The sequence below is a fragment of the Alosa alosa genome, chromosome 15 (assembly GCF_017589495.1).
Source record: "Alosa alosa isolate M-15738 ecotype Scorff River chromosome 15, AALO_Geno_1.1, whole genome shotgun sequence".
Taxonomy (NCBI): Eukaryota; Metazoa; Chordata; class Actinopteri; order Clupeiformes; family Clupeidae; genus Alosa; species Alosa alosa.
This window is the reverse complement of record NC_063203.1, coordinates 28,290,472-28,313,691: the sequence shown is the minus strand read 5'-3', so window position 1 is coordinate 28,313,691 and position 23,220 is coordinate 28,290,472. Positions and strand designations below refer to the sequence as shown.

The 23,220-nt window shown below is 45.6% G+C and overlaps 1 protein-coding gene across 1 annotated transcript; it reads right to left on the bottom strand.

The window, feature by feature from the left end:
* Window positions 1–948: 948 nt before the first annotated feature.
* Window positions 949–10,481, bottom strand: LOC125307924 (vicilin-like seed storage protein At2g18540). The gene is made up of 7 exons (XM_048264055.1): window positions 10,026–10,481; window positions 6,009–6,037; window positions 5,594–5,672; window positions 4,905–4,982; window positions 3,102–3,562; window positions 2,427–3,041; window positions 949–1,098 (listed from the first exon to the last, which is right to left on the bottom strand). Exons 1-7 carry the CDS (start codon window positions 10,069–10,071, stop codon window positions 1,030–1,032), a joined length of 1,377 nt encoding a protein of 458 aa, XP_048120012.1. The 5' UTR covers window positions 10,072–10,481; the 3' UTR covers window positions 949–1,029.
* Between the last annotated feature and the right edge of the window lie 12,739 nt (window positions 10,482–23,220).

Below are 23,220 nucleotides of genomic sequence, written 5' to 3'. Positions count from 1 at the left end.
TCTCCCTTGGCTGGTAGTGTACACAAGTGCAAACGCTGGAGAAGAACCGCAGTGTCTCCACGGCAACGCAGGTCAAGTGTCACTGGAACACGAAGACAACAAACAGTGGCTTAAGCTCCACTTGAAAAAGAAAACAAAGCAAAGGACCAGAACAAGCTGTTTCACCTTTGGTAGCCTTGGCATTACTGTCACGTAAACTGCTGTCACGTAAAAAAGATCCCTCTGTTATTAACAGTCTTTCTTGTGTTTGTCTAACAGTGTTTGAGCCAAATACAACACAGTTCTCAATGAACAGTACAAGCTAACAGACAAAGCTAATATTCAGGGTGACACACCGCACTGCTCAGAGGTAACAGTCATCACAGCAGCTTTCATATTGACAAATCATATTCTGATTATTCATTATTGAGAAACACTGACTGTCTGGAAAGAACTCAAATCAGAGTTCAGTATATCACATGTTGAAGGTAAGTTCACTATTTACATCAGAAGTGCGAAAGGTAAACACGTGGGTATCATAGGCCTAACTACAGGATTGCTTGGGGTTTCCATATGTGCAAGTCAAGAACCATGATTGATAATATCTGAAATGAATGTACACTCTTGTCTCTTCTGAGAGGACTCGGTGTACCGTGTTGTTCACCACTACATTTGACAACACACATCAACCCTGTGAGAGGTCGGAGGTCAAAAGACATAAATGGAGGCGATGTTGACTAAGCTGGTGATTAACTTTACATGAAGGTAGTATGCGTTGAAAAGAAGTGCATTTGTCAGTGTATATGTCAATCAAGTGTGCAATGTCATGTGTCAGCCACAAGATGGGTCATGTGTGCATATCTGTGTGTGTATTTGTGTGTGTGTGTGTGTGTGTGTGTGTGTGTGTGTGTGTGAGAGAGAGAGTATTTGTGTGTGTGTGTGTGTGTGTGTGTGTGTGTGTGTGAGAGAGAGAGAGAGTATTTGTGTGTGTGTGTGTGTGTGTGTGTGTGTGTGAGAGAGAGAGAGAGAGAGAGGTGTGTTTTCATGATCTTAGCCCAGTCGTAGTGCTCTCAGCTCTGCTGCCACTCTGCGTAGTTCGGTCTCAATCTCCAGCAGCTCCTGCAAACACCAAACATAACACTCTTACTACACACAAACACACACAAACATAACACTCTTACTACACACAAACACACACAAACCTAACAATCTTACTACACATAAACACACACAAACATAACACTCTTACTACACACACACAAACATAACACTCTTACTACACATAAACACACACAAACATAACACTCTTACTAAACACACACAAACACACACAAACATAACACTTTTACTACACATAAACACACACAAACACACAAACATAACACTCTTACTAAACACACACAAACATAACACTCTTACTACACACAAACACACACAAACATAACACTCTTACTACACATAAACACACACAATCATAACACTCTTACTAAACACACACAAACACACACAAACATAACACTCTTACTACACATAAATACACACAAACATAACACTCTTACTAAACACACACAAACATAACACTCTTACTAAACACACACAAACACACACAAACATAACACTCTTACTAAACACACACAAACAAACCTAACACTCTTACTACACATAAACACACACAAACACATATTAACCTAACACTTTTACTACACATAAACACACACGAATGCACACAAACATAACACTCTTACTACACACAAACGCACACAAACATAACACTCTTACTACACACAAACACACACAAACCTAACACTCTTACTACACATAAACACACACAAACATAACACTCTTACTACACATAAACACACACAAACCTAAAAATCATGATAGCAGTTGCAAAAATTATTCTTTATTAATGTATAACCAGACTGAACAACAGAAATGAATTAATGTTCATTAATGTAGTGGGGCAGTCATGGCCTACTGGTTAGGGCTTCGGGCTTGTAACCGAAGGGTTGCCAGTTTGATCCCCAACCAGTGGGAACGGCTGAAGTGCCCTTGAGCAAGGCCCCTAACCCCTCACTGCTCCCTGAGAGCCACTGTAGCAAGGCAGCTCACTGCTCCGGGTTAGTGTGTGCTTCACCTCACTGTGTGTTCACTGTGTGCTCTGTGTGTTCACTAATTTACAGATGGGATAAATGCAGAGACCAAATTCCTTGTGTACGCCAGTATCCTTGGCCTAGAAACCTGATTTACATTTACATTTTACACTTACATTAACACAATAAGTAATGCAAAATATATAAAAAACAAAGTGTTTTTTAGGCGTTAAGGGACAGATTTCTGAACCATTTAAAAAAAAAACATTTTCAACGCCGGTTCTGTCAACAGTTAAGATAAAGGCCTGGAGGAAGCAAGGTGGGTTATCCGTTAGCTCCACATATCAAACTCACCTCATCCTCCTCTTCCTCATCTCCTACATCTTCATCCTCCTCCTCTTCCTCCTCATCATCGTCGTCGTCGACCACCTCGTCCTCGTCTTCATAGTGCTCCCTGTCGAACTGCCGGGTGGCCTCGTCGCTGGCGTTCTCCATCACCCTCTTCTGCTGCGCCTCCCTCAACTCCACCTCCCCTCCCACCACCTCCACCTCCTCCGCGGCCGCCTTCCCCCCCTTGCTTTCTACCACCTCTGTCTTCTTCTCCTCCTCTGCCTCGGCCTTCGCTCCTTCCTTTGCGTCCTTCACCTCCCCTCCTCCCTCCTCCTCCTCCTCTGTCTTTCCTCTGCTCGCGCTCTCCTTCTTCCCCTGCGTCTCCTCCTCCTCCTGCATGCGCTTCATCTTCCTGAGCAGCTCCTGCAGCTCCTCCTCCTTCTCCTCCCTCTCCTTCTCCTTGTCCCAGGCCTTGGTGGTGTCCTTCTGCTCCTCCAGGAGCTGCTTGAGCTCCCTTTCCACCTTCTCCTTCTCCACCATCAGCTCCACCTCGTTCTTCCTCCTCTCCTCACTCCTCTTCCTCTCCATGTCCTCCAGCTTCTCCGCCTGGCCCTTCCTCACCTTCCTCTCCTTCTCCTCCTCCTCCTCCGACTCTTTCCCCTTGCTTTTCTTCACCTCCTCCTCCTCCTCCTCCTCCACCCCCTCCTCCGCCTCCTCGGGCTTCTCCTTACGCTCCTTGCGCTCCTTGGCCGCTTCGTACCTCTTCTTCTTCAGCTCCCGCAGGAGTTCCTCCAGCTCCTGGTCCTTGTCCTGCGCCTTGTCCTTCTTGCGGATCTCCTCGGCCAGCAGCTCCTCCAGCTGGCGGGCCTTCTCTTCCTCCTCCGCTACGTCCACGTGGCTTCCGCCTGCTTCCAGACGCGGTTCCTCCATCACCCCCCCATCATCGCTCCTCTTCTCGCCGCCATCTTCCTCCACCTCCTCCTCCTCATCATCATCCTCCTCCTCCTCGAATGGTTCGTCCATGGAGAGGCCGTTGCCGAGGTCGTCCTCGTCCTCGTTGAAGTCGTCCTGGTCGTCCTGGTCCAGCTCGCTGTACCTCCGTGCCGTGCTCTTCTTGCTCTCCTCCAGCTCACGCACGTAATCCCTTTGCCTCTGTCTCTCTGGAAAACAACAACAAAATCACAAACAACAACACACACACACACATGCATATACACACACTTGCACATCACACACACGTACACACATACACACACACACACACATACATATAAACACACACATGTACATGCACACACACACACACACACACACACACACACACACACACACACACACATATAAAGACACACCACAGGCACACCACATGCACACACATTTAATTTCTTTATTTGAATCCGCCAATCAAATTTCTTTACAGAAAGGATTCAAATGTTCTCAGAGATAACACAGCTTTGACATTCAAGGCATAATCACCTACTCCACACAGCAAGGCTGCCTATCACAGCTGATATGGAGCAGAATTTTGCCAGCTGTTTAGACTTTCCTTTCGATAGCCCTGCCAGTCTTAGTCCACTGACAGTCCGTTTGTGGACATGTCCCAGGCTGCCAAATATCAAAGCCACAAACTTACATGCATACCCTAGGTCACTGATCTTTGCAAGGAGGAGTTGGCATTTAGTCATTTTTTTTATGACCATATAGAGATCATAGACCTATTTCTAACTAACATCCCCTTTCTATCTGTATCCAAGAGCACAACATCAGGGGTGGTAGGGATGTTACAAAACACATCATCAGAGCTGTTGAACCAGTCTGGTATTATACGCGAGTGTTTGTAAGTATGCATATTTTTTGGAAATATATCTTGAACTTGTGGATCTCTAACTTTTTCCATTCCTGACTTTGAAGTTGGCACACAAAGTTGTTGAATTCCAAAGGGGCATCCTCAGCGCCCGGTGACGGTGTTTGTGGGACAGGGTCATGGGTTTGCCGCCCAGTGACGGTGTTTGCGGGACAGGGTCATTAGTTTGCCACCCAGTGACGGTGTTTGCGGGACAGGATCATGGGTTTGCCGCCCAGTGACGGTGTTTGCGGGACAGGGTCATGGGTTTGCCGCCCAGTGACGGTGTTTTCAGGACAGGGTCATGGGTTTGCCGCTGTTGTTTGTAGATGTGGCCGCTGGGCAAGGCTTGTTTAAAGGCCGATCTTAGTGCTGCAACTAGGCACCTGTTTAGTACTAATGTCCAAAGCAGAGTTTCTCTGCTGCATGTAGTTACAGACACACACAGGCACATCACACACACACACGCCCACACACACACACACACACACACGCACATGGCTAGCTGGCATCCGTTTACACACACACACATACACACAGGCACATCACACATATACACGCCCACACACACACACACACACACACACAGGCACATCACACACACACACACACACACACACACACACACACACACACACACAGCCAGTCTCTTTACTTACCCTCCTCAGCCAGCTCCTGGAGTTCCATCAGCAGACCCTCGTGCCTCTGCTCAGCGGTCAGAGCCTCCTCCAGTGCCACTGCAGATGCACAAACACCAGGACACCCCATGGGCCATTACTATGAATACAAGCCTCCTCCAGTGCCACTGCAGATGCACAAACACCAGGACACCCCATGGGCCATTACTATGAATACAAGCCTCCTCCAGTGCCACTGCAGATGCACAAACACCAGGACACCCCATGGGCCATTACTATGAATACAAGCTTTCTCCAGTGCCACTGCAGATGCACAAACACCAGGAGACCCAATGGGCCGTTACTATGAATACTTACAGTAGCAGTTCATGTGAAAATGTTATAAACATGTTTGAAAGAATACTGTAAAGTGAGGATGTAAGCAATAGCCATATTTGCTACCCATACATCACTTTCATAAGAAAATGTTGTTGCCGATCTTAAAATATGTTCTCAAAACTATGCAGGACGCTTCCAACAGTTTGCCTCACCAGTACCATATAAATAACTTCAAAGACACACAGAATCGCAAACCCAGTAGTCAGCTGCAAACATATATGGAGGATTTGTAATGTTTCTTCAGTGTTGTGAGGATGGCGTGTAATTCTGGATGTGGTTATGTGCACAGCGCCCCCGTGAGGAAGGGAGGAAGAGAGGACTGGAGATGTCACCTGTCATTTGCTCATCACATGGAGGATGTGGCCCACCCACACTGCTGCTCACAGAGTCCTTCTGGACACAGTCAGTAGCCTGAGGACACATACAATCACACACACACACACACACACACACACAGAAAAAAAAGAGAGAGAGAGAGAGAGAGCACCATACGTAAATTAATCGTGCATAAGAATGACTTAGCCAACTTTTGAGAAAACAAATCAATGCAAAAGAACAGATGGGAAATAGTGCTAAATCAAAATGAAAACAAAGTAAAACAATCACATCACACAAACCCACAAGCTAGCACCATTACATAAGGCTCTTACACTTGAAAACAACAACAACAACAAGCTAGCACCATTACATAAGGCTCTTACACTTGAAAACAACAACAACAACAAATAATACAATTCTGAGTCTGACCTTCCCGATCTGCAGGGGCAGGCATCCCACTGTGGAGGGAGAGAACAAGAGAGGGACATGAGGTGGAACCAGATTTTAATCTCCCACACACACACACACACACACACACACACAACCCCCCAACACACACACACACACAATCCCACACACACACACGCGCGCACGCACGCACACACACACACACACACACACACATAAACTCCCACACACAACCCCCCCCCCACACACACACGCAAACACACACACACATTCACACACACATATACTCCCACACACAACCCCCACACACACACACACACAATCCCATGCACGCGCACACACACACACATGCACTCCCACACACTCCCCCGCCCACACACACACACACAATCCCACGCGCACACACACACACACACACACACACACACTCCCACACACACCCCCCCCCACACACACACACAATCCCATGCACGCACACACACACACATACACTCCCACACACTCCCCCGCCCACACACACACACACACACACACACACACATACACTTCCACACACAACCCCCCACACACACACACACACACACAATCCCATGCACGCACACACACACACATACACTCCCACACACTCCCGCCCACACACACACACACACAATCCCACGCACACACACACACACACACACACACACACACACACACACCTTAGATCTAACACAGCAGTAGCCTCCTCCCAGTGCTAGCACCCTTGCACCCATGAAGTGCACTTCCTAATAACACTGTTGTCACACAGTAGGCGAGTTTAGGCCTAGTCCACACGTACGAAACCGATCTTTTTTTCCTCCGTCTTCCCTGAAACCGCATCAAGAATATTTGCGTCCAAACGGACCCATCTCAACACGACTCAACACGTTACTTCATTCCCCAGGCCTATAGGTGGCACTGTTTCTTTACAGAAATTGACCAAAGTTTGTGCTTTACAAACAGACAGAATAGGCTATGACAAAATGGCTAGTGCAAGGAAACCAGAATTGTTTGTGTGGACTGATGGTGAACTGTCAACTGTAGTACTAATAAACTTTATTTTACGGTTTGTGAAGGGTGCAGTCGCGTCCTTTATTTGGCTAACGCAGGTAGGCCTACTAATCACCTTTACTTTCTTTGGTTGTAGGATAGTCCGTGATTCACATTAGTTTTGGCTATCACCGCAATTAGGCTACTAAACGCAAGGCTTACCCAAGTTCTAGGCTATTCTGTCGCCACATTTATAATATTGCTATAAAACCCTTGTTAGTAACAGTCAATACTTTTGCCTGCATCAAATCGTGCTTCGCATTCAGTGTGCTACCATCGGCTTAACGTGAGTTCTAAGCGTCTTTGTATGCTTATATCTGATTTCACTCGACTGTGAATGCATGTATATATGTTGTAAGACATGTAAAATAAATGAATGACATTGGCACTACGCACAAATTATTGTAGCCTAAACTTACACCGCACTTTCCTAATAACTTAAGTTCTCTCGCGTCACTGACAGTAGCTAGAATGCATAAAAAACACCAGGAAAAACAGTGTTCAGTCCACCAAGTCATAAGCTATCGGCGCTGCGCAGCATTAGTTGTGATATTTATCTTAACGGAGTGTAATCGTGGGGTAATGTCATGTATGAAAACTAGTATTGTTAGGCAATACTATAAGTGCAAGTCCAGGGCAGCTGAGGTGTGGCGATGACATCATCGATCACGCCAAGCAGGATGTGTGGGTTTGGCTGTCTAAACTAACTCAAACGGGCTACGGTTTCAGATTTCTCCACTCTGGGACAAGGTTTCAGAAAAGTGCGGTTTCGGCAGTCGTTTACAGGATTCGCTTGGACACTTCGGCCAAGACGAAGCAAAACCTCTGCGTTTAACCTAAAAAGCGTCTCCGTGTGGACAGGCCCTTAGAAGAACACTTTCTATTCAGCTTGTACTCCTTTTGGCTTCCCAACAGGCTTGGACACCCCCTATTGTCCAACATTTTGAGCACCTCACAGAGCAGGAGGCTTGGACACCCCCCGTTGCCCAACATTTTGAACACCTCACAGAGCAGAAGGTGTGACATGAACGTCTTTCCTGCAAAGGGCGCGAGCAGGATTGAGAAGTGGAAAAGGCCCTCAGCTACCGCAGCTACATGCAAACCAGCATGACCTGTTCTCTGCCTTGAGAGCTTGTGAACCAGTCAGCCCACAGAGAGAGAGCCTTTAATGGCTTACGGCCAGAGAGTCTTTAAATGGACCGCAGCCAATTAAAAAGATGCTTCAAAGATGCTTCCCCTGGAGCGCTTCCGGCTAGGCACCTCTTTAAGCTCACTTATGTGTAGTAGCAGTTCATATTACACAGCCCATGGTATGTGGTAATTGCACTATTAAGTACAAAGTAACACACTAATGATTACAGTAGGTGTGCCAGCAGTTTAATGTTCTACTTACATAACACCAAACCCACCTCTCTACCCCTATCTCAACTTTAAACATAAGCCATCTTTTATGTAATTACAAAATATCAACACACACACACACACACGCACGCACGCACGCAGACACACACACACACACACACACACACGCACATACACACACACAGACTGCAAGAACTGTTTAATATAAATTGTGACCTTATGTTGCTTTAAGGGGGTAATTGATCATTTTATTAAATCAAGTGTTTAAATGGAGGTCTCTGGTGTAACAGGTTCTTCATTTTTCTGTCTCTCTGTCTCTCTCCCTCTCTCTGTCTCTCTCTGTCTCTCTCTCTCTCTCCTGTGGCGCGCTGCTACCATACCAGACCTGGACAGCATGGCCTTTCAGAGGGCAGGAATGAAATGATGTTTTGAGTGCCAGAGGAAATGACCAAGCCCTGTGGAGAGGGATAATTGATCACTGTCTGTTCTTGTTAGCAGGGCCCCATGCTGTGCAGGGTGATAATAGTTCACCCTGGTCAACTGCTGTTGCCACGCATCGGCGGCCTAATCTGCAATCCCCTGCTTACTGGCTTGGACTCACCTGGCAAGTACATGGGAGGCAGAGAGCACTAAGGACGTAATGTGGGGAGAGAAAGAACTCAACACGTGCACCCTGGCCATCCATAGGGATAAATCTAGCCTGCTTAGAAGTAAAGTTCAACAACAACCAGGCAGATAGATGGACAGATGGATAGTTGATACAGGGGCTAGATTAAAGTCTGTGCCAAATTAAATAACAACAATAAACAATAAGGGGAGGGCACACATTTGTACTCCACAGCCTACAGTACATAAGTAAGGTCCCTATTATGGACGCATGGAAAGTAAAACAACTCTTACACATGTCCCGGTTTATAAAGTCTACAGTAGCCTACTGTGAGTTATTTAACCGAGCACTCGTGCGCATTGACTGTCACCTGTGCGCGGCCAAATAATCCGTGGACGAGATTAGGTGGCCCTGGTTTTGCATCACCTTAGGTGAACCCGTCGGACTATAGAACCCACCCCAACCACCACTTACTTCGTATTAAGGAGAGAATGCTGTGCTATTAACCATTTTAAACATGTAATAGACATCTCTGATTATATGTCTAAATAAACCTGCCGGCTCTACAAAGTTCCTCGATAATACTGAACAGATTTATAGGAGATAGCACACAACATGTTATGTAATCTGTTCCCTGTTTTAGTGATCGGAAATCGGACAGCTATATAGCTCCATACGTAAGTTTTATTGATGCTAAATTGATTGAAGCCACTGAAGCCAAAACAACCCCCATCACTATTTCAACACAACCCCTGGATATCCTTACCCTTACAAATGAGAAATACACAAATGGCGTTTTTGTTGTAGGCTGAATAAATGATCTGTCTCTACGTATTTGCACAACTAGTATAGGAAAAACATATGTGAAAAAAGATCTATATACATTGTGTATCATGAAATGCCTAGTGACCACTCTCGTTGTTTACATGCTGTCACCATGGCTGGTATGTTGTTATTCTGACGACCAACAGTGATCTTTTCCTCTGTGCACCTTCACTTACCTCCAGTGAGTGTCCAGAGAATCGTCGCAAAAATCAGTGCCCCCATCAAGACCTTCAAAAGCACAGTAGTAACCTTGAGATACGGAGCTTCAGAGTACCAGTCGCCGGAGGAGGGGAAAACGCTACGGCGTAGCGTAGGAGGTCGCACAGCACAGTAGAATATGAAGATCGCTACAATCAAACAACGTCACTCGACGGTAACATGTGAATAAATATGAGCGCAAAGCATAACCCCACTTTCGTCCTAGTGGAGGTATTTTTCTGTTGATGAGACAGTCTATTCCAAGAGCACAGGTATATGGTTAGGAGGGATGAATTTCCGTTCTTTACCGGTGGCGTGCTCCGTTATTCCACACACACGTTCCTGGCAGGGCGCGCGCACGACACAGCGTCCTCATTACGTCCAGTAGGCCTACTTGTTTTCTAGGACACATTAAGATGAGTATATTTTGACTTTACATAATAACAATACTTAGTAACTGTTATTAAAGGCTTAGTAACTGTTAAGTTACACTGTAGCATACACAAACAATTTGAAACCTAATATTAGTGTCAGCCTGTAGCTTAATCCTTACATTGCGCAGGTGTATGGTGGTGCTTGTGTCATGTGATCATTACCATTATCCTTTTTTTAGTGGACTGCAGGACTGTTGTTGATGTGGGCCTATTTTAGCCTATGAAATGGACACATTATAAAAAAAAGTATTGAATTAGCCTACAACAATGTATTCACAGACGTAGCCCCCCCATGTGTTTTGATATCTCATATAATAGGCCTGCTCTCTGATGACCCATAGATGTCCCCAGCAATATTTGTCATATTTGTCCAGTTATCTGCTTTGCTTTTAAGGTTTGACAACTACACCTTGTCTCATTCAGTCACTGTATATGGTCAACTACTCTCATTCAGTCACTGTATATGGTCAACTACACCTTGTCTCATTTAGTCACTGTATATGGTCAACACACTGTTTGTTCTGTTTGAATAGAGGACATTTCCCTCACGGGATCAAAAGAGTATATATACTTATGCTATTTCACAAGTGCACACTGATACAGGTCTTTCTTTTATCTCTGTCTATGATATGGGAATTACAATAGAATCATCATCATCATAACATCACAATATTTTGGCCACAATGCAATAGTATATGTGATTCTTTACATTTTGATACAGAAAGTACAACCATTTAAAAAATGTTGGAAATGAGGATTTTACTTTAATGAAAAATGTAAGCTTATTTTGAATGTCATGCCAGCAAAACATCTCAAAATAAGTTGGGGCAGGGGCAACAAAAGGCTGAAAAGTTATGTAATGCTAAAGAAAATGTAAAGAAGAACATTTCTCAACTAGTTGATAACTTAATTGGATATACAATGAGCATCCAAGAGTGTCTCAAAAGTAAAGATGTGGAGATACTCACAACTTTGTGAAAAACTGTAGAAAAAACATAACAAGTTAAGAATAATGCTCCTCAACATGAATTGCAAAGAATTTTGGGATTTCATCATCTATAGTGCATAATGTCATTAAAATATTCAGAGAATCCAGGGAAACGTCTGTACACAAGGGACAAGTCTGAAGAACTGTACAGACACTACAGTATCTCCACTGCCTCAAGTGATGCTGCTTTAAAACTGATCCGATTTTTATCAGGAACTCATTCCATAAAAACAGTCTATTACTGTAACATAGTTCCAAATGGTTACAATTCCATGTGAGAAACCATATTTAGACATGATCCAGAAATGCTGCTATATTCTCAAAGCCTGCATGAGCTCTTTTAAGGTGAACTGAGGTGAAGTGGAAAAACCACAGTAAACTTATTAATGGTGAGCAGTTCAAAAATCAGCATTCATGAGGGTGCATTATTCCTATGGCATGGGTAGCTTGCACATCTGGAAAGGTACAATTAATGCTGAATGATATACATAGGATTTAGAGTGACATATGCTACCATCCAGACAACCTTATTTAGGGAATATTTCAGGAAGACAAACTGCATTCTACACAGTTGGATGAACCGAGTATTTGGTATTCAAATTAGGGCTGTCAATCGATTAAAAAAAATAATCTAATTAATTACATACTCTGTGATTAATTAATCTAAATATAATTTTTGCTGTGAAAGTATTTTAAATATTTAAATTCAAATGAATCATTGAATAATCAGCATTAGTGACATTAAAGTTCAAAAACTCTTTTATTATTATTTTCACTGTTCAAATAATTGCCATAATAATCTATGATATGACCTAATATGCTGAGGAAATAAATTCAGAAGTGCTTCGGGAAGAAGTTTTTTTTTTCACATACAAGGCATTTCATTGCAGAGGACTTTATTTTCAACACATTATTTTTTATCAACACTATCAGGCCGTTTTTTAAAAGAAAATGTTCCAATCAATGATCCAGGCAGCACATTTTCTTCTCTCTCCTTCATTTTACAGTATAATTTTTACTGACTAGAATGGCTCGGGGTCAAAGGTTTTTTAATCAGTTATTTTTTCTCAAATTAATTCATCGAAATGAATCAGTTATTTTGACAGCCCTAATTCAACTACAATTCAAGCCAGGATTTGTATCTTGTGAGTAATAGTAATTCCATACAATACCCACATGGGGGCAGCATTCACAGAGTGTGTAGAAAATGAGTCTTACTGCTTGCACCTTACTGTAATGGATGCAAAGTAAACATGGACTCTTTTTTTGCTAAGTTGAAGTATTACAGGTAACTGTATTCTTAATGTTTGCATTACCAGAGATAATGTTCTCATTTTGAGATTGGCTTTTAGATTACCAGCCTGATGACAGCTCTGTAAACAACCTTTGCTTTCACTGAAACAAGCTTAGGATCAAACATGAGTTTGTGACTATGACATTCAAAAGAAATATTCCATCCATTCCAGTGGAACTTTACAGTAAATGAAAGTTGATCTCACCCTACCATTGATCTTTATCTGATCTATCCTAAAATAATATTAATAACATGCAAACCTAGCAAATGTTAAGAGTCAGGAAGTAGATGACACTGAAAAACATTTTTGAACAATGAAATCTGATATAGCGTCTTTTGGAGAAACTGCACACTAGTCCTCAGATAGCGGTCCGCACATTATCTAGCAGCGCCCCTGGGTCGACACTTTAAAGAGCAATGTTGTCCATTAGATAATGTTAACTTATGAGGCATTATCACTTTAAAACAGTCAAATCACAGCGGAGGAGGTGCTGATACGATAAATGAAGGTAATTTTGTCTTTTAAAGAGACATGGATCTCCCTGGCCATTAGGAAGCACACATCAGCAGGCATCACTGATGGATGAGTGGAAGATAACAAGGAGACCTGCCATCTGGCAGACGTTGTGCAGTGAAATGGACTTGGTTGGTCATAGTTTAAGGCGAGACACTACAGGTGAATAGGGTAAAATTTTTAACAAGCAGATATCACTATGAAACTTCCCCAGTTGATTACTTACATTAATATGAGAAAAAAATGTATTACAAGTTTGCTGTAATTTATCATGTTTACATATGCAAAATTAGGCATTATCTAATTAAATATGCGCTTAATTTGCATACATTTTAAGGCACGAAACCCGGAGCATTGGATACAGCCAAGTTCAAAATTATGTTTTCATTGTGTTCAGATATTAGATGGGAAAAACATTTACAGAGGGATTTATGAATATCTACTTTTGTTATCCTGTAAATCAGAAAATTATGTCACTAGCCTAAAAATTTTTTTTCCATGTTTTTTAGGCATAAAATGTCATGTAAGTCAGGCTAGAATAATATATCAACAAACCCTCTGTAGAAATCTTCGACATATAGTTAGGCATAAGTCTAGAAAGTTTGGTGTATGTACGTGCATCTGAAGTGGAGTGTTTGAGCTCAGAGTGTGGAGCGAAACTCATTTTGAGAAAACAGCCTTGAAAGACAGCCAATGAGATTCCGCTTCAGCCCTAGACTTTTGAACTTTCATTGGTTACTGATACAAAGGAAGTGTCCATATGGATCACATAGCGTGATACAGGAAAAACAGAGCTTTCAACGGTAGTACACAATGTTATGTTTTGGACCACGGTCAGCAGTGCATGCAAGGTTAGAATGCTAACTTTTGCTGAATTTAGGAGAAATATACAGGCGCAGTAGACACAATATAATGAAATAAACACCTAAATGTGTAAATCGGACTTTTTTGTTGTAGTAGTGTGATAGAATACATGCTAAGGTAACATACTGGCTCAAAATCTCAGAATTGACCAGTGCATGAAAAAAATGTTTTTCACCTGCCGGTCTTATTACACAATAGTGCATCTTTCGTGAAGGGTGTTACATTGAAGTGTAATGTTTGCCTGTCTTCTGCTGTTTTCAGCTTTATTGGATAGTGCGTGAGATGCACACACAGGCATGTGCTCTTCTGCTGTTTTCAGCTTTATTGAATAGTGAGTGAGATGCACACACACACACACACACACACACACACACACACACACACACACACACACGCACACACAGGCATGTGCTCTTCTGCTGTTTTCAGCTTTATTGAATAGTGAGTGAGATGCACACACACACACACACACACACACACACACACACAGGCATGTCCTCTTCTGCATTTCACCCGTCTGTGAGTAGTGACCACATAATAGCAGTGAGAACACTAGGAACACACACACGCACACGCGCACCACGCACGCATGCATGTGTCAAATGCCTAAGTGTATGGACAGGAAATGTGGGCATAGTTGTGGGCTATGTTATGTATTGTGCTGTAATGTTGAGCTGTACTTGTGGGCATGTTTGTTATTTTATTGGATGAAATGGGGTATATGTTGTGCTTGTGTATAAAGACTGAGGGCAGGGGAAATGTTCACAAGGGGACTACGTGAGCTATCATGGAACTCTGCCATGACGTGAGCTAATTGATTGGTGTTAATGGACTGATTGAGGCCATGATGAGCATGGAGCTAGGATAGGCTGTTCTCTTTCATAAATAGGGGCAGCCTACTATTGTGGGGGAGAAGACGGCAGGAGGACACATTGGAACGTCGGATGGAAGAACTGTGTCTCAACGCAAGCTAAGTAGCCTATCTAAGGGATGTCCGAGTTTCACTGCCGATATTGTTTGTCTCATGCCGTAGCATTGTCCGACCGCTGTGTTGATGCCGTTGTGTTTTCAGCCGCCACGCAGCCGTAGCCAGAGATCGCAGCTGAAGACGGCCGAGCAACTGGGAGGCTTGGCGAACGAGAAGACGGGAGCCTGGAGCAGGGAGATGCGAGGCCACAGCAGTGACTGTTAAACTACGCGCTCAAACCAGTGTTGAAAGGGAAGTACTTTTCTTCCACTCCGTCTCGCTGTGTTGGCTAATCTCTGCTGGAATTGTGATGCTGTATGCCGACTGGAGGGAACGTTCAGGGTGATCCGCGGTGCGCAACTCGGCGATAAGCCAGGATTCTATTGTGTGGACTGAGAGCTGCGCCAAAACTGTGGAACCTCGCTGTTTTGGGTGTGGTGAATAGACTCTTTATTTGTTGTACTGGTCAGTGTGGACCGACCAGTACAGTCTGTTTTATTCCTCTTGTGGGACTGCCGTGTGGGTGGGCCTGGGGCTTCTGCATCTCTGACTGACAATGGTGGCAATATGTATCTATCCCTCTTATTGTGCCTTTTGAATGAACTGTGGTGACTATTTATATAGATATGTGCATTGTGTGTATTTTGTAGTTGGATTGCAGTGACTATTTAGGACGGTGCATTTATTTATTTGATCCATTGTGGGTGTGTAATTTTTGCTGTGCTGTGGTTTTCACGTATGCTCTGTGCATCTTAACCTATTGGGGTGGGTTCGGTGGCTTCAATGTGTCAATTAGGATAAGTTTACCCCCTAGTGGTGCCCATTACATCTGTATGCCCTCCGGCAGTCTCATTGTTTTGCATTAATAAATAAATAGTTAAAACTTCATTGGAAGACTTGTGTGTTGCCTGTGTTCCAGGTGGATCTGGTTTAAGATTGACTTAGGGGAATAGCCCTAGTCACAACATTTATTTGGCGTAGTCGGCAGGATCCACTCTTAGCACAGACAACATGGAATGGGGGGCACCACAGGGTGGAGCTACAGCTCCTACTACTTCCGCTACTCCTGCTGCGGAAACAGCTAGTGTGTTAATGATGCCTAAATTTGGAGATAAGGAGAGACAAATAAGTTTAACTGATTGGCGTTTACAAATGGAACCTCTTATCCAGGCTCAAAATCTTAACCAGGCCCAACAAGCAGACTTTGTGCTGAGTGCCCTACTGGGAGAAGCGAGACGAGAGATCCTGCTACTTACCCCAACAGACCGTGACAGCCCAGCTAAGATCTTCAAGGCCCTGTAGGACGTGTATGGGGAGCCAATCTCTGTGGTGCAGAGTTATGCTGTATTGGACTTCCAAGTAGGGGGGGTAGTGTTTCCTGCAAAGGGAGTTGTTGTTGTCGAAGATGATTACCTCCCAAGTAGAGTACGGCATTCTGGGGATGAATGTGATTGCCCATTGCTGGGAGACTCTCTTCCAGAGTGGCCACCCCGGCCTAGCAGCCTTCAAGTCAACGGTCCCCCAGAGAGATGGGCGAGCATGGGAGAAGGCATTCCTGGTGTGCCAGCGCGTGCAGGAGGTCAGCCCTGCGGCGGAGTTTCAGGGCACGGCACGACTACATCCCCCCTGGCCTAGTTCGGGTACCCCCCCAGACGGAGATGTTACTATGGGCTCATGTACCACAAGCCATGGGACGGCCAAATTGCTGTGTGGTTGTGGAGGACTTGGGGGGAGAAGCGAAGGAATGGAGAATAGGCAGTGCAGTAGTACAGATGAAAGCTGGGAAGCTACCTGTCCGCATATGCAACCCACACCCCTACCCGGTGGAACTGCCATCACGCAAACCATTGGCGCAAGTCACCCAGATAAGCCTAACTGATGTACAAGGTCAGAAGCAGTTGATCCTGCGGCCCACTGGGGGTTGCGAAGTGGAAGTCGATGTGCGCACCATAGGGACTACAACCACCCCAGATAACAGCCACCCTGCTGTTTCTCTCCAGGGGGAGGGGCTATCCACGGATCAACAGGCACAATTGACTAAGCTGCTCCAGAAGTGGACATGCATCTTTGCGGCTCACGACGAGGATTATGGGCAAACCAGTGCGGTGATGCACCAGATCCCTACCGGGTGATTCTCCTGTTGCACGAACGGTACAGACCCGCGTTCCCCCAGGCTAAATCCTAACTGCTAACTTGCTCCAAGGGATGTTGAACAGCGGGATTGTTACTGAGAGTTCCAGCCCCTGGGCAGCGCCCGTGGTCCTGGTAAAGAAGAAAGATGGATCCTGGCGACTACAGGAAGTTCAACGCATCTCATAAGGATGCATTCCCCCTCCCCCGGATTGAGGAGTCCTTAACAGGGCTGAAAAGGGCTATGTGGTACTCCACCCTCGATTTAGCCAGTGGTTACTGGCAGGTTGAGGTGGACCCTCAAGACAGGGAGAAGACCGCCTTTGTAACACCCATGGGCTTATACCAGTGGGAGAGAATGCCCTTTGGGCTTTGCAACGCACCCGCTACCTTCCAGTGCCTCATGCAGAGGTGTCTGGGGGAGCGGGTGAACAACTTTCTCCTCATCTATCTTGATGATGTGATCCTGTACTCGCCAGACTTTGAGAGGCACTTGGCCCATCTGGAACAGGTGTTCGAGAGGCTCCATCATCATGGTCTTAAGCTGCAACCCCAGAAATGTTGCCTCTTCCGACAGGAGGTGAAGTACCTGGGTCACGTGGTGAGTCAACAGGGGGTGGCCGTAGACTCGGAGAAGTTCAAAGCTGTTCGGGAATGGCCCGTCCCTACCACAGTGAAGGAGGTGCGCAGGTTTTTAGGGTTCGTGGGATACTATCGACACTTTGTCCCCGGGTTCTCCAAGATAGCACTACCATTGAACACCTTGCTTCAAGGAACCGGGAGCAAGAAGACCACAGCCATAACCTGGACACCAGCCTGTCAAGATGCTTTCGAGAAACTAAAAGGGGTACTCCTCCAAGCCCCGGTACTGGCCTATGCGGACTTCGGCTCCCCCTTCCGCCTCTACACAGATGCAAGCTTTCAGGGCCTCGGCGCAGTGCTCGTTCAGGTGCAGGAGGGAAAGGAGAAAGTGATCGCATATGCGAGCCGTAGTCTACACCCAGCCGAAAGGAACAACCGGAACTATAGTTCCTTTAAAGGAGAATTCCGGTGTGATATTGACCTAAAGTGTATTGAAACATGATACCGGCGTAACGATAACCATGTTATCTGTCCGCACTGCAAAATTATGCTAGTCGATGCTGGTGCTAACAGCTTTTTCGTTGAGTGGTGCCGCACGGGCTAGCCATGCAATAAATCAGCCACACCCATAGTACAAGGCTCATCTCCACTTCATTGAAGCCGAGGTTCCGACAAAAACGAGACATTGAGCAACTTTGAAAAAACACCGGTAGTTTCATTGTTGCGACTATTTATACAGACGATCTTCCGCTTAGTATGCGTTTAGCCATCTTGATTCAGTTACGATAATTAAGCACCAGTAAGACGAACAGGCGATATGATCCGATTCCCCAAATAATCCGTGAAACGCATGGATTCCAGTTGCTGCTACTGGAAGAAACTGGAATCCATGCATTTCCACCGAATTATTTTTGGAATCTGATCCCTTATCATACCTGTTCATTCTTACCGCTAGTTCGACTTTATCGTGGACTAAATTCAAGATGGCTGCAAACGCTTAAACTTCGTGAAAGATACCGTCTGTATAAATCGCCTTGTAAGTAAACTACCAGTGCTTTTTCAAAAGTTCTCAATGTCTCGCTTTTAAATGTCAGGGCCCTCGGAAGTCTACCAATGAAGTGTGGAGATACATTGAGCCTCGTGAAATGGGTGTAAAACAGTGATTTATTTGCATGGCTAGTCCCGGATGCCGGGCACCACTATTGAAAAGCTGTTGGTAGCATCGGGCTAACTAGCCAGATTTTGGAGTGCAGGGACAAGCCGAGATAGGCTATGCATTATAATGCTCACACTCGGTATCATGTTTCAATACACTTTAGGTCAATATCACACCGGAATTCTCCTTTAAGCTGGAGCTGCTCGCTTTAAAATGGGCGGTCACTGAAAAATTTAAGGATTACCTCTGGGGAGTGCCATTTAAAGTTTTCACGGATAACCGGCCATTGACGCACCTCCAGACGGCAAACCTAGGTGCCACAGAGCAACGCTGGGCGGCGCAGTTGGCTAACTTCAACTTTGAAATCTGCTTTAGGCCCGGAGCTTCCAATCAAAATGCTGATGCCTTATCCCGGGTGCCTGTAGAGGCCAGCAGCAGCTTAGTTGGAGCCATTCCTCCTGTACTGGAGGAAGGAGGAATTACGGCATCCGCAGGGGGGGAAGACTCCCAAGTTGACTGGGTGATGTTGCAGGAGGCTGACTCAGATCTTAAGGTGATACGCCAGTGGAAAATTGATTGTAGGCCACGTTCACAGTTGGACCTGCATTCTCTGTCGGACTGGGGGCGTAGACTACTCCGGGAGTGGGACCGACTGCAGGTGCGGGTTGGCGCCTTGGTACGAGTGAGCCAAGACCCAATGACCAGACAGATGTTGGGACCAGTAGTAGTGCCTGTGGGGGCCACTCGTGACACCTGGGAGTCCTATCATCAGGCCTTTGGCCACGCTCGAGGCCAGAGGATGGTGCAGGCTCTCAGGGGGCGAGTCTACTGGGAGGGACTGGCCCATGATTCAGCGAAATGGGCAGCAGAGTGCCGCCAATGTGTGCTTGGTCGGACAGGCCCGGAGGAGAGGGCTCCCCTTCACCCAATAATGAGTCAATACCCCTTTGAGTTACTTGCCTTGGATTTTTTGTCCTTAGGAAGAGCCAGTGACTCGCACCCTTACATACTGGTGATAACTGACCTTTTTTCCAAATATGCAGTAGCTGTCCCCACGAAGGACCAGACGGCACAAACCACTGGGAAAGCTCTTTGGAAGCATGTCATCCAACTGTTCGGCTGTCCGGAGAGAATCCTCACCGACAGGGGAGGTGCGTTTGAATCGGAATTGATGAGGGAGCTCTGTAAGATGTATGGGTGCTCCAAGAGTCGTACAACCCCATACCACCCACAAGGTAATGGGGCTTGTGAACGTTTTTAATCAGACTCTGTTGGGTTTATTGAACACCTTAGACCAAGAGGGGCAGGCTCACTGGATGGAACGATTGCCTCACTTGTTGCAAGCATATAACAATACCCCCATAGCTCTACTGGGTTAGCTCCCTTTTATGTCCTGCGCGGGAGACATGCTCGATTACCAGTCGATGTGGCTCGGGGCATCTCTCCACTACAGGGTCAAGCCTCTATGGATGACTGAGTTCAGCAGCATCAAAAATTATTGGTGTCTGCCTACCAGCAGGTGAGGGGACAGATACTGCGGAGACAGGAGTGGGACCAACTCCGGTACAACCGCAAGGCCAAAGCTCTTCCCTTGGTGCCTGGCGAGAGAGTACTTTGCAAGAACTTCAGGCGGAGGGCTAGGGGAAAACTGGGGCCCTACTGGCTCCCAACACTGTTTGTGATTGTGTCTCAACCTAATTCTGACTAGCCTGTCTATGTGATCCGCTCCGAAGGAAAGGATGGTCCCACGCGTACAATACACCGCAACCACTTGCGCCCCTGTCCAGGGGGCTGGACATCGGATCAAGAAAGAACAGAACCTGTGGTGGAGAATTCCCAAGGTCGGGTAGGGTTTTGGCCCTCGGCAGCCAGGCCCCTCCCAAGACCAAGTAAGTGTTGGGGTACCTGCTAATGATTTGGGAGGTAGGGAGGGGGATCAGCCTAACCAACAGGGGGTTTTACAGCCTGAGGGGTTGGACTCGGAACTTAGGCGCTCCACTCGGGTCAACCGAGGAGTGCCCCCTACAAGGTTTGGGCACTAGTGGTCGGGACGACCACTGTTATGGGGGGGGGGAAGAGTGTCACATGCCTAAGTGTATGGACAGGAAATGTGGGCATAGTTGTGGGCTATGTTATGTATTGTGCTGTAATGTTGAGCTGTACTTGTGGGATGGATGGAAGAACTGTGTCTCAACGCAAGCTAAGTAGCCTATCTAAGGGATGTCCGAGTTTCACTGCCGATATTGTTTATCTCATGCCGTAGCATTGTCCGACCGCTGTGTTGATGCCGCTGTGTTTTCAGCCGCCACGCAGCCGTAGCCAGAGATCGCAGCTGAAGACGGCCGAGCAACTGGGAGGCTTGGCGAACGAGAAGACGGGAGCCTGGAGCAGGGAGATGCGAGGCCACAGCAGTGACTGTTAAACTACGCGCTCAAACCAGTGTTGAAAGGGAAGTACTTTTCTTCCACTCCGTCTCGCTGTGTTGGCTAATCTCTGCTGGAATTGTGATGCTGTATGCCGTGTCTAAGTCCCGTGTTTCGTTGCCTTGCAGTTGGGGGCGGGGCATCGCGTCATTGACTGGAGGGCACGTTCAGGGTGATCCGCGGTGCGCAACTCGGTAAGCAAATCTCATTCCCCTGGAGACCCTGGGCCCCCAGAGAGGTGAGGAAGGCCAGCGTGTTGGAGTAAGGAGACTACAGGAGACAACAGGAGACTACAAGAGACTACAGGACTACAGGAGACAAGATGAGACTACAGTAATCTCCCATGTACCAGTAATAGCCACATTGTGTAAACCGCAGAACAGTATGTTATGCGAAAAAAAAAAAATGTATTGACCTCACCTGTGCATACATTTTTTCGCCAAAAATGTGGTCATCACCACTGAAATTCTGATTTAAACACAACTTGTGCAAGGTCTCTAAATGCAAAATGTCATTATTCACCACATTAGTTGAGGGGCCACAAATATGATGTCCTTTGATTCATTTCACAATTTCGCCAACATCAATAACATGTCATTCATCAGTGTTAAAGAAGGACCTATTCATCAGTTTAGCTGAGGGGCTACAAACTCATTACTCATGAGAAGTTCATGCTTAGTTAATGATGAGATTATATGGATCATAGTATATTCCCCTAATGATTAAATTCTTACATGCATAAATTCATGATAACTCATGTACAATAACACTGAATTCCATGAGAAGTGGTTACCACATTTTTGGCAGAAAAAGAAATCATCATGATCATGCTTAATAAATCATAAATCATAATGATGTACCCACCGTACCTCAAGCTTTAGTTGATGTCTTGTTCATGCATGAGGTCACAAATTATATATGAACTCGTCAATTCCTGATGATTGAGAATGTAGAAATACATAAATCATGAATTAATTCATGCATGAATTCATGATAACTCATGAACCCTTACCATAAAGTTTTACCGCCCAATGAATCAGAATCAGATCAAAGAAGAAGAAGAATGAGGACAAGAAGAGCATTCCCATGTATAGCCCGCCCCTGTGCATTGACCTCATAGCTGAAGACATTTTGCAAAATCAATATAATTACGTAATAGGCACATCCTTTGTGTTAGCGTCAGAGAGAGGTTTAGTCCCTGCCCAGATCAGTACCTACAGGCCACTAGTACAGTATATCTGTCAGCTTTAGGATATCATAGCCATGGACACAGCTTAGCAGCAATGAACTAGATACTTTTGTTATGAGTGATGAGTTATTCACCCTTGTGGCTACAACAGAATGAAACGCCTTATTCAAATACACAGAGCCTACAATGTTCCTTGGAGGCAGCGATGCATAATGGGTGAGAAAATGCTGTTGTGGGCTATTTTTAAAGTTTCGCTGTGTCTCTCAAACTTAGGATTTCCTTGGCACTCCCCCCCATCCCCTGTGAACCCTGAGAAGCTTCTGGCATTAATTGCATCTTGGCAGGGTGGGGTGAGAACGATCGACTGGCAGGGCTTATAACAACATCATTAGAGGAGGCGGCTGGGCCGGAGAAATTGAGTGTGGAGGAAGAGTAATCAGAGGTGCAGAAGAAATCGCGTTGCGGTCGATGAGGCGCTCAATGGTGAGAGAACGAGCCTGTGCGACCGGACACAGGATTTCAAACCCTCACTGGGGTCATTATACGCCAGGAGAAAGAGATGAGATGTGCTTGTGCTGCATTCATTATCCGCTGTAGGCTAAAATAGCTTCTCAGAAGTCCGAAAGTCGCAG

Excerpts from the sequence above, each read along its gene's own strand:
- LOC125307924 (XM_048264055.1), bottom strand. The coding sequence starts at position 10,071 with ATGGGGGCACTGATTTTTGCGACGATTCTCTGGACACTCACTGGAG. Across the intron at positions 6,038-10,025 it reads TCTCTGGACACTCACTGGAG|TGGGATGCCTGCCCCTGCAG; the intron begins GTAAGTGAAGGT and ends CTCCCTCCACAG. Across the intron at positions 3,563-4,904 it reads CCAGGAGCTGGCTGAGGAGG|AGAGACAGAGGCAAAGGGAT; the intron begins GTAAGTAAAGAG and ends GTTGTTTTCCAG.